Source organism: Neoarius graeffei, chromosome 20 (assembly GCF_027579695.1).
Source record: "Neoarius graeffei isolate fNeoGra1 chromosome 20, fNeoGra1.pri, whole genome shotgun sequence".
Lineage (NCBI taxonomy): Eukaryota > Metazoa > Chordata > Actinopteri > Siluriformes > Ariidae > Neoarius > Neoarius graeffei.
The window spans coordinates 65,832,102-65,844,681 of NC_083588.1; the positions used below are offsets into that span (position 1 = coordinate 65,832,102).

Genomic DNA, 12,580 nt, shown 5'->3' on the forward strand with positions numbered 1-12,580 from the left:
ATGGAGCAAGTTCTCATTGAAAACGGAGCAAAGAGCAGCCCTGGAGGTATTTATTGAAAGGAAGGACGTTTTCGCCTTGCTCCCGACCGGCTTCGGTAAGAGTTTAATCTACCAGTTAGCCCCGTCGCATCACATATGTCAGAGGAAAGAGTGATGTGATTGGTTTAAGCTTCGTCACAGCCTTTTCTGGCTTCGACCAGTAGCAAACTGAGGCATTTCAGGGAGGCGGGTCAACCACGCACTTTGGGAAACGGTTGGGCTTAATATCTTTGCCAGACCAAATGCTCGCAGAGCTTTGAAGTCGCGTTAGCCAGACTATATAATGTATCCTAGGAAGGAGATTCGAACCTGGGTGGCATGGTGGTGTAGTGGTTAGCACGGTCGTCTCACAGCAAGAAGGTTCTGGGTTCTAACCCAGCGGCCGGCAAGGGCCTTTCTGTGTGGAGTTTGCATGTTCTCCCCGTGTCTGCATGGGTTTCCTCCGGGTGCTCCGGTTTCCCCCACAGTCTAAAGACATGCAGTTAGGTTAATGTGGGGTGGCCTTGGGCTGAAGTGCCCTTGAGCAGGGTACCTAACCCCTGACTGCTCTCCGGGTGCTCTGGTGTGGCTGCCCACTGCTCTGGGTGTATATGTGCGTGTGTTCACTGCTTCAGATGGGTTAAATGCAGAGGATGAATTTCACTGTGCTTGAAGTGTGCATGTGACAAATAAAGGTTTCTTCTTCTTCTGATGAAAATCTCATTTCTCAACTTTGAGGTAGAGGTGATTTTCTAGTAGACTTTTCAGGACGGTTCTGACATGTCTTTTGTGACTTTCTTCATCTGAGGAGTAGATCAGGATGTCATCAATGTACATGATGGCATATCTGCCTAGCATGTCCCATAGCACGTCGTTAATTAAGCATTGGAACACGCTAGGCACCGAAGAAAGACCATACGGCATCACCCGGTACTCAAAATGGCCGGTGGTCTTGCTAAAGGCGGTCTTCCATTCATTCAAACCTCTGTAATCAATACAGGGTCAGAGTCCGCTGCCTCGTTTGTCCATGATAAAGAAACCTGCAGAAGCAGGAGATTTGGACAGGCGGATGTATCCTTGCTTAAGGGCTTCTTGAATGTACTCCTCCATGGCGGTGTATTCCTTCTGGGACAGGGGGTAGATATGCCCCCGTTGAGGTAACATACCTGGCAGTAGGTCAATAACACAGTCATAGGGCCGATGTGGTGGTAGCCCACATGCCTTTCCCTTGGTAAAGACCTCCTGCAGATCCATGTAACACTCTGGGACACCATCCAAGGAGTCAGGTTGAGGAATCTCCACTGTTGTGGATGAAAGATTGACTTGGAGATGATAGATACAGTTCTGAAAACAAGTTGGAGACCACTGAAGAATCTCCTTGTTCTGCCATGAAATCAAGGAATTGTGTAGCTGTAGCCATGGATAGCCGAGAGTAAGGTTGTGACTTACTGTATTAGTGACATAGAGAGAGATCTGTTCAGAATGTAGAATGCCCACTTGGACGTGAAGCGGTGTGGTCCACGAGATGACGAAGCCGTCTCCTATTGGTCCTCCATCGATGGTTCTAATGTTGAGCTCGCTCTGCAAGGGGACCATAGGCAGGTTGAGTTTCTGCATGATAGAATGACTGATAAAGTTCCCTTCTGCCCCTGAGTCAATAAAAGCACACAGGATGTGTGTGGAGTCAGTCAACTTCAATAACACTGGGACTTTAAAAGATTTGGAATAAAATTTTCTCACCAGACTCACAGTGTGTGTAGAACCTTCTGCTGGAGCTGTACGGAATGGACAAATGGGACAGTGGTTCAGCTGATGCTCAGAGCTCCTGCAGTAGAAGCACAAACCCTCCCTTCTCCTTCTCTCACACTCAAAGCAGGACAGCCTGGTGCGTGACACCTCCATGGGCTAGCTGTCCTCGGAAGCTGTGATAGGCTTAGTGCCTTCCTGAATGGAGGGACGGTGTGCCAACAGATGATCAAGTCGAATGGCCAAATCGATAAGAGAGTCCAGCATGAGTTGTTTGTCCTGGCAAGCTAGTTCACAAAGAATAGTGGGACATAGACCCTGGCAGAAGATGGCTTTCAAAGCAGGTTCATTCCATCCACTGGCTGCTGCTAATGTTCTGAAGTCGAGAGCATAATCAGCCACATTTCGGGAACCCTGTGAAATGGTGAGCAGACTTTCATTGATTTCAATACTCTCTGGTTCATGGTCGAAAACTCTCTTGAACATAGAGAGAAATTGCTCATATAATGTGGTTTGCTTGTGGTCTTTACTCCACACTGCACTCGCCCAGTGTAGTGCTTTGCCAGTGAGTAAAGAAAGAAAGGAATTTAGCGACCTTATGTTTATTGGAGAGGTTCAATACATGGAGCATTGAAGCAAGAAACCCTTACAGTCAAGAGCATCTCTGGCAAACTTATTGGGTGCATGAAGTTGTAGCACAGGGCTAGGAAGAGACTCAGGGCATGGTACGAGGGCCTGCGACATCACAGTTGCCAGCTGCATCATACGGGTGTTGAGATCCAGTAGCATCTGTTGATGTTCTCCCAGTAAGTGTCCCTGACCATTCAAAGCAGTCTGCTTCACCTCTTCTGCTACATCCATGGTGGTGAAGTATCCTGTCAGAGTGCAGGCACTTACTAAATGCAGAGGAGAACGGGGAAGCAGACTGTCGACAGTGCCAAAACAAGAGATTAGAAGCGAGGTCAGGAAGCAAGTGAGGGCCAGGTGATCGGCAAACAATGTAGAGAAGAAGAGACAAAGAGCATAAACGAAATGAAGCTAGCAAAGGTCAGGAAATCGAGAGACAGACAAAGAAATACAAGGCTTGGTATGAACTGGATGAAACAGAACAATACTTTGCATGGGAGTGTCGTTTGAGAGTTGCTTAAGTAGGGGAAGATTGGGGCGATGAGAGTCAGCTGTGACTCATCCTCTCGTGACAGAGGGCGCAGTGGATCTTGGGGATTGTAGTTCTGAATGTCCATGTTTGTAGTTTGTGTGTCTTCAGCAGGTTTACTGACAGGCATGTTGAAAAGATGGCAACTCTTTCATATAGTATAGTAAGGATATGTTACATCTATGCAGTTAAGTAGCTTTATCTTCAAATTTTCGATTCTTTGATTACAGGAACTGGATATACAAAAAATCCAGCCATGTTGCAGACACTTCTGATTTGGGCCATGTTTGCCACAAATCTCCCTTCTCCAACCAGACAGAGTTGCTTCAAGGCAAATGAAACTCAATGTCACAATGTGGACTTTGCTACCGGATCTGACCTGGCAGGAGAGGGCTTTGACATCACCACCATGCAACGGAAAGGGGCCTTTGTTATCGATATGAGCACCTGGCTCCAGGACGACAAATCCTGTACTCTGTGTAAAAACCCCTACATGAAAGGTCAAACACAGAAGCTCCCGGTTTCTGTGGTGGACTGGAGACCGAGTCCAAAGTGCAACGTGAAGTTGTCCAGCTCTGTCTACCAGTCCAGCGAAGCCTTGGTCAGTGCCAGCACCACCTCTATTGAGAACAATTGGAAGATAGGCTTGAAAATAATAACTCCAGAAGTCCAGGGATCACTTATACTCGCAGGCAGTAACTCTAAGCTGGCTGAATATTCAATGGCAAAAACCAAAAAAGACAAGTACAGCTTCACCAGTCATGCTGTCTCCTGTGGATATTACAGGTAGGATGTGAAAATGTGTTTTGACAGCGCCATTGCATGTTGATTTATATTTAATTCTACAAATACAGCATAATTTGTTTTTGAGTTCTATTTTATGGTCTGTATTCTAGCTACCGGATTTCAAGCCGTCCACTCCTGCACCCAGAGCTAAGTAACGAGTTTGGAAATCTCCCTGAGATATATAACGAGTCTACAAAGCACTTATATTACAAGCTGATTGACAAGTTTGGTACTCATTATATCACAAAGGTGAATGTGATAGTAGATTTCCACAATCGAGTATGGAGCAGACTTATCCACCTCAATTTTAAAGTACTAAAAATAAATATAATTTCACAGTTTCAGAAAGAATGCACATGCTTTTCTGGAAAAACTGTGGCTGTGTGCAGGTGACTCTGGGTGGAGAGGTTCGCTCTGTGACCAGCATCAAGGAGTGCCAGGCGACCCTACAGGGTCTGAGTGTGGATGAGGTGAAGATGTGTCTTGATGTGGAAGCGTCTGTCAGCATGGCAATAGCTGTAAACCTGCAAACTGAGGCTCATCACTGCAAGCAATCCAAGGACAAGACTCTGAGCAAAAAGAGCTTTTCTAGCAGCTTCAGTGACAGGTTTGTACCACTCATCTCTCTCTCTCTCTCTCTCTCTCTCTCCCTCTAACTGATTTATTGTCAATATTGTTGCAAATCTCTGTAGATAAATAAGGTGCCTGAATGAACACTTGGTTCAGTTGCTTAAATTATTTCAAACGGGGCGGATCCAGGAAAATGGGAAGGGGGGGCATCAACCCAGTAAGGGCAGGGGTCCGGGGTCTCGACAGAGGCTCAGTTCCCAAGACTCAGGTGATTTCAAGCAGATATTCTTCAGAGCCGTTGCAAAAATCAACATCTCTCACAGACCTATTGAACTGTTGTCATAAAAATCAAATTGAGGCTCACCCCCAAACGGCACGTGTACCATGTACATGGGGTGGCACGATGGTGTAGTGGTTAGCACGGTCACCTCACAGCAAGAAGGTTCCGGGTTCGAACCAGGCGGCTGGCGAGGGCCTTTCTGTGTGGAGTTTGCATGTTCTCCCCATGTCTGCATGGGTTTCTTCCGGGTGCTCCGGTTTCCCCCACAGTCCAAAGACATGCAGTTAGATTAACGTGGGGTGGCCTTGGGCTGAGGTGCCCTTGAGCAAGGTACCGAACCCCTGACTGCTCCCCGGGCGCTGTGTGTGGCTGCCCACTGCTCTGGGTGTGTGTGTGTGTGTGCGCGCGTGTGTTCACTGCTTCAGATGGGTTAAATGCAGAGGATGATTTTCACTGTGCTTGAAGTGTGCATGTGACAAATAAAGGTTTCTTCTTCTTCTACATACACAGGTTATAGTAAGTACAGGGATACCCTATTAATGAATACGAGCAGTAGACAGTCAGCTGATACGTGTGTGTATGCAGTAAGTCTGCTGCAGCATCTTATCATTTTGGCTTGTAAACGTGTGTTAACGATGCCATAAACATAAAAGGATGGTGCCACACCCTTTACATGGAGCCTACAGTGCAGTCCAGGAATACAGGATGTTATTACAGTGAGGGAAATAAGGAATTTTAAGCAGACTGTCACATGTTGTCTGTCTGCCCAAATTTCAGTCTGTCCAAATGACGGGCCAAAGGCCCAGAACAATGTGGGCTTTAAAGCTGAAGGGCTTTAGGTGCCTGGAGATGGCTTCTCAGCTATTTCCAGGCATATTTTTGTGATCTTCACAGGCCAAATTACACTAGATATTAGTTGCTAATTACACTACAAACTGAATATAATTTACAAGAAAAGATTGTCAGAAGATTCAAGAAAAACCTGATTAAAGTTCTACCCAAGAAATCAGGAGCACACACAGGTCAGTTCCATGTCTAGAAATAAGTCTGGGGGGCAAAGGATGTTCCAGTTGGTTACAACTTACTGGTCCTCATATATAGGTACTATAATAACACTCATGAAACATTATGTCAACAATGACTTTTTATACGATGTTTATAATAAGTTTACAAGAAATTTAGTCATTAACAATACAACTATTCTTACATAATAGAGTTAAAATTTTGAGTCAGAGATTCCAAGTAACTTTGTAACAAAATGACTTTTAAAATGACTCAGAACTAGACATGGGAATATCATTTGGCATTCAGACTAAAATCTGCTGCACTAGAACTTAGAAAATAGAAGAAAACACCGTGAAAGAGAAACCAGTCAAAACTGAGTGAAAATGATGATCATTCCGTTACCATGGGAACAGTCTTTTCTGAATGTGCAAGTGCGCGCTCAGCGCTCCGACTCCAGTGTGACTGAGTACGGGGACAAGTTTTATGTTTCATCTAATTTAGGTAATTTAAAAACTGTAGTATTATTTGGCAGTGGGCACATAGGAAAATGTTAAGCATAAAGTTTCTGTCAATAGGTTTATCATGCTTGTATGATAAAAACTCATGAAGATATTTATCTAAATCTATGACCTACTCATTCTAAACCTGCCAAACTTTATTGGAGAAGCTCTCGAACTCAGAGGGTTAAAATACGATGGAAAAAAACCCCACTTTGTCAGGGTACAAAACCTGTAATAGTCTATTTTCTTTTAACATTAGTTGTGAACCTACCCAGCTGATAACAGTGTTGCATGATGTCAGGCCAGAATACACTCCTACTTGACTTGTCATCCATCAAGAGTGTCCACAATTGGCCAATCATAGGCTGTGTTAGGACATACAGTAATTCGCCCAGTGTAACGTTTGGAAGAAAATAAGATTAAACCCATATCTTTACAATTTTTCATGGGCCATCCGGTTTGATGCTTTTGAAATACAGACGGACAAATGCGAAAATTACCGGTCATTGTCCGCAGGTTCGGCCTCATTTCCCACACTGTTACTTTGTCGATGCATTTCTTCTATTTTCTAAGTTCTCTGTTAAAATCCAACAGGACTCACCCAGCTCACTTTTCACTGCATTCATATCTCATCTCATCTCATTATCTCTAGCCGCTTTATCCTGTTCTACAGGGTCGCAGGCGAGCTGGAGCCTATCCCAGCTGACTACGGGCGAAAGGCGGGGTACACCCTGGACAAGTCGCCAGGTCATCACAGGGCTGACACATAGACACAGACAACCATTCACACTCACATTCACACCTACGCTCAATTTAGAGTCACCAGTTAACCTAACCTGCATGTCTTTGGACTGTGGGGGAAACCGGAGCACCCGGAGGAAACCCACGCGGACACGGGGAGAACATGCAAACTCCGCACAGAAAGGCCCTCGCCGGCCACGGGGCTCGAACCCGGACCTTCTTGCTGTGAGGTGACAGTGCTAACCACTACACCACCGTGCCACCCTGCACTAGTTCAAATATATAGAAAATATTCAATTGCTCCAAAAAAGTCTTTTATTGTCTCCAAAACCACTTCTCTCTCTCTCTCTCTCTCTCTCTCTAACCAATTTAACACTTGGTTCAGTTGGTTAAATCATGCCAAACATATATAAAATATTAGATTGTTCCAAAAACATGTTTTTATTGTCTCCTAAAGGGAAACAAATGTGATCGGTGGTCACACTCAGAATGTTGACCTACTCTTCTCATCAAATAATGACCCCAAGGCATATAAGGAGTGGGTTTCATCTCTGCCTGCTCACCCTGATGTGCTTTCCTACTCACTCGAGCCCCTTCATGAGTTGCTGCCAGCAAAGACACAAAAGCAAGTGCAATTGGGCAATGCCATCAAGGATTACATCGTCCAGAGAGCTCTGCTGAAAAACTGCACAAGCCCATGTAAGATCGGTGTGAAGACCAACCCCAAGGAACCGTGCAGCTGCACCTGCCACAACAAACCAGATGTGGCCCTCAACTGCTGCCCCACTCAGAGAGGAGCTGCTCAAGTCACCATAACTGTGATCAAAGCTGAAGGATTGCGTGGAGATGTGTGGAGTCAAACAGATGCATACGTCAAGATCCTCCTCAATGGAAAGATCAATCGAGGCCAAACGTCCAGGATCCGAGATAACAACTCACCCATTTGGAACCAGAATTTCAATCTTGGAACTGTGGAGCTTACTCAGTACCACAGTGTGACATTGCAGGTGTGGGATGAGGACAGTAATTCAGATGATGATCTTCTTGGGGAATGCAGAGTTTCACTGAAATCTGACAAAAAAATCTGTGAGCTCAATCATGGAATGCTGTATTATGAAGTGCAGGTGAAGTGCATCCCTGGTTTGGCTGGTCCTTCATGCATGGAGTACAAGCCCTCACCCATGGAGCCACAGCTGGAAAAAGTCTACGTGTCCCGAAACGCTCGCCCGATTCCCAGAGGCATGCTGCTGGAGATGGGCGTGCTCCTCGATGAATGCATTCCCCGCTTCAACCAGAGCAACATTCACAAAGCTAAAGGTCTTGAATTGTAGACCAGTTGTGTTCTTTGTGCAGCGATCGCATATTCACACCAACGATTATAAAGTTTCAAGTAGAATAGGTGCACATATTACTGGCACATTATTACTAAACCTTTTCTGCTCATTTGTGCTGCTTTTTGCCTTTTTGAAAGCTTAATAAAAGTCTCATGATGCAAAATATTGCTGAAGTATTCTTGACGAAAACTTGTGTTGAGAGTCAAACAAAATAATGGTTTAAATTTTTAACTTTTAAAAAGCATTGTCACACTGTAGGAACACCCACAAAACCCACATGACCTACAGAAAATTAGTCTAGCTCTGTGTGTGTTTTATTTTCACAGCTTGAGTGAAGACTTGTTCACTACAGCAGAACAACAGACTGACTATCGCTTTCAAAAACTCTCTTTGGTTCAAAAGAATGTTGTCAGATTAACATAAATTACATATTTTGTTCTCCACACACACACACACACACGCTCGACAGTCTACCAGCTCTGTACATCTCTGGTAATCTGACAGTGTTGATGAACAAACAAATTGTAAGCAAAATAGACCAAAATATAAGGTTTGAACGTCTAGAATTCAACAACACTGAGGTGTAACGATTAACACTAACAGCCTAATACACTGCACAACACACACACACACACACGTTATCATTTCACACTTGGGGGGGAAAAAGAAAATGGGGGATACACACACTGTGTCCATGGTTATGACTTGTAGAGCCACAGCTATGAATAGTGTTCTTGTGCATTCTTGCAAAACTTCACCTGCTCACTGAGGCAGTGCTCTGAATTTTCTGAGGTTTAATAAAACTCTCATTCATAGCCAGTGCTAAAGTATTTCAAAGCAAAATGTAAAAATTTGTATTCACAACCCTCAGGCTAAAAAAGATTTCATGCTTCAAGATCACCCCCAAAGTCCACGTGACTTCCAGCCAGTGAGCACAAGCTACATGTGTGGTTTTGATTTGACACCTTGTCGAGCTGTAGAGGTGGTCGCCGGGGAAGGGCTTTCCAAAAGTATCACACCATCAACATTCACCATAAAAAAACAGACTTTAAATGTTTCTTTCCAGCTTTCAGACCTTACCATAAATATTCTAGAGTCTAAAAACCTTAGAGTTGATGCTGAGTAACAGGTGAAATGATCTTGCACTTACTTACCCCATGTCCTGAAAATTTGGGATATTTTCCAAAATGTAATAAAAACAAAAACCTGGGATTTAAAGGAACAGTCCACTGCACTTCCATAATGAAATATGTTCTTCTCTGAATTGAGACGAGCTGATCCGTACCTCTCCGAGCTTTGTGCGACCTCCCAGTCAGTCAGACGCGCTGTTACTCCTGTTAGCAATGTAGCTAGGCTCAGCATGGCCAATGGTATTTTTTGGGGCTGTAGTTAGATGCGACCAAACTCTTCCACGTTTTTCCTGTTTACATAGGTTTATATGACCAGTGACATGAAACAAAGTTCAGTTACACAAATTGAAACGTGGCGATTTTCTATGCTATGGAAAGTCTGCACTATAATGACAGGCGTACTAACACCTTCTGCGCGCTTCGACAGCGCATTGATACCTTCACTCCTGTTTTCCCCCTCTCCCCCGCCCCCGTCACGTTGGTTGTATTGACGGAAGTTAGGGGGGGCGGGGGAGAGAAAAAAAACAGGAGTGAAGTTATCAATGCGCTGTCGAAGCGCGCAGAAGGTGTTAGTACGCCTGTCATTATAGTGCAGACTTTCCATAGCATAGAAAATCGCTACGTTTCAATTTGTGTAACTGAACTTTGTTTCATGTCACTGGTCATATAAACCTATGTAAACAGGAAAAACGCGGAAGAGTTTGGTCGCATCTAACTACAGCCCCAAAAAATACCATTGGCCATGCTGAGCCTAGCTACATTGCTAACAGGAGTAACAGCGCGTCTGACTGACTGGGAGGTCGCACAAAGCTCAGAGAGGTACGGATCAGCTCGTCTCAATTCAGAGAAGAACATATTTCATTATGGACGTACGGTGGACTGTTCCTTTAAGCACTGAGATGTCTCTGAATTCCCTGAATCTTTTCATGATGTTATGTACTGTAGATATTGAAAGACCTAAAATCTTACATTGAGAAATGTTCTTATTGAATTGACTAACAATTCTCTGAGGAATTTTGGCACAAAGCGGTGAGCCATGCTCCATCCTTGCTTCCAAAGCCTAAGGTTTTGTGCTGCTTCCTTTATACCCAATCATCTTACCAAAGAACCTGCTTATTGTTGAATCTTCCAAAGTGGTGATATTTGAATATCCTACAAACTTTTCAGTCTTGTTTTGCCTCGGTCCCAACTTTTGTGTGTGTTGCAGGCATCAAACTCTAATTTTGTTAATAACTACAAAATACAATTAAGTTGGTCAGGACAACGAATGAAAATCTTTTCTTTGTACTTTTGTCAATTAAATAAAGGTTCATGTGAATTATCAAAACACAGATTTTTGTTTTTATTGCATTTAAAAATATCCCAATTTTTCTGGAAATGGGGTGAGTAGATTTCAACAACTAATGTGAGATGTGAAGGTTTTTGTCTGAAATGCAGGCGACAGTAAGATGAATTTGCAGAGACTGGTGAATAAATCCAAAACATCAGGCAGAATCATAATCAGAAGACAAGCTATGGTCAGGCGAAGCACAAACAGACTAGTAGAGGAGGAGACCGAAGGCAGAATCCAAAATACAAACATTAGTCAAAAACCAGAATAGCAACACGAACAAAAGGCTTGGTAGGGACAGACAAGAGTATACTGAGCATTACTTCACAATATGTGAGAAAAGAGTCTATAAATAGCCAACGGTAATGCTGAAGTAATGAGAACCAGGTGAGAGTATTGCTGGGTTGCAGCCGACATCACATCCACCTCATTAGATATACAAGACATGAAGTGGTGGTCAGCTAAGCTCACTGTTCACGAAGCGTTTGTAGTACATCCCTGGGTGGGTGGAATACTGAAGCGCGGACAGGCAGAGAATGATATCAAACACAGACTTTATTTTGACTGTTTTAACTTTTCATCTTCCCTAACTTCAGCTCCTTAGCTCACACACAAACACTCTGGTTGTGAGAGACCTCACCTCTTCGTTCTCCCCCTCCTTTTCTCCGTTCTGTCATCACTGAAACAGACACACAAAACATTAATTGACAACAGGTGTGATCATTCTGCTACTCACCTTCCCTAGCCCCGCCCTTGATTCACAAACCGACACTTGACCACGCCCCCCACTGCCACTTCATTACTATTGCTGGGGTGCCTTGCTACAGTTAGGTCCATAGGTATATATTTGGACACTGACACAAATTTTGTTTTTTTACCTGTTTACTGAAACATATTCAAGTTATAGTTATATAATGGACATAAAGTCCAGACTTTCAGCTTTCATTTGAGGGTATCCACATTAAAATTGGATGAAGGGTTTAGGAGTTTCAGCTCCTTAACATGTGCCACCCTGTTTTTAAAGGGACCAAAAGTAATTGGACAATTGACTCAAAGGCTATTTCATGGGCAGGTGTGGGCAATTCCTTCATTATGTCATTCTCAATTAAGCAGATAAAAGGCCTGGAGTTGATCTGAGGTGTGGTGCTTGCATTTGGAAGATTTTGCTGTGAAGAAAACATGTGGTCAAAGGAGCTCTCCATGCAGGTGAAACAAGCCATCCTTAAGCTGCGAAAACAGAAAAAACCCATCCGAGAAATTGCTGCAATATTAGGAGTGGCAAAATCTACAGTTTGGTACATCCTGAGAAAGAAAGAAAGCACTGGTGAACTCAATGCAAAAAGACCTGGACGCCCACAGAAGACAACAGTGGTGGATGATCGCAGAATAATTTCCATGGTGAAGAGAAACCCCTTCACAACAGCCAAGCAACTGAACAACACTCTCCAGGAAGTAGGTGTATCAATATCCAAATCTACCATAAAGAGAAGACTGTGTGAAAGTAAATACAGAGGGTTCACTGCACGATGCAAGCCACTCATAAGCCTCAAGAATAAAAAGGCTAGATTGGACTTTGCTAAAAAACATCTAAAAAACCCAGCACAGTTCTGGAAGAGCATTCTTTGGACAGATGAAACCAAGATCAACCTCTACCAGAATGATGGAAAGAAAAAACCACACACCACACACACACACACACACACACACACACACACACCAGTGGCGGCTGGTAGTCTTTCAAACAGGGGAGGCTGGTCGGTTACGATATTTCCAGGTTTTAAAAGAAAAAAACATCAATTTTGCCCATACTCTTGCCTCTGATCTGGCTGATTGTTGGCAGGGTCACAAACTGTGAAATAACAGGTTCTTTTGGCCCATTAGCCTACTGTCCAATATACATGATGGTGGTGTTGGGGGGAGGGGTATATTTTAACATTTTATATTTTAAAATTGTGGCATGTTGTTTAAAAATTGATCATTATTG

The 12,580-nt window shown here is 43.7% G+C and overlaps 1 protein-coding gene across 1 annotated transcript; it reads left to right on the forward strand.

Annotated features, from left to right (window-relative positions):
- The first annotated feature begins 3,161 nt into the window (after positions 1-3,161).
- Positions 3,162-8,212, forward strand: LOC132868946 (perforin-1-like). The gene is made up of 4 exons (XM_060902281.1): positions 3,162-3,706; positions 3,817-3,955; positions 4,096-4,313; positions 7,260-8,212. The coding sequence occupies exons 1-4, from the start codon at positions 3,177-3,179 to the stop codon at positions 8,131-8,133; spliced, it is 1,761 nt and encodes a 586-aa protein (XP_060758264.1). The 5' UTR covers positions 3,162-3,176; the 3' UTR covers positions 8,134-8,212.
- Positions 8,213-12,580: the final 4,368 nt, after the last annotated feature.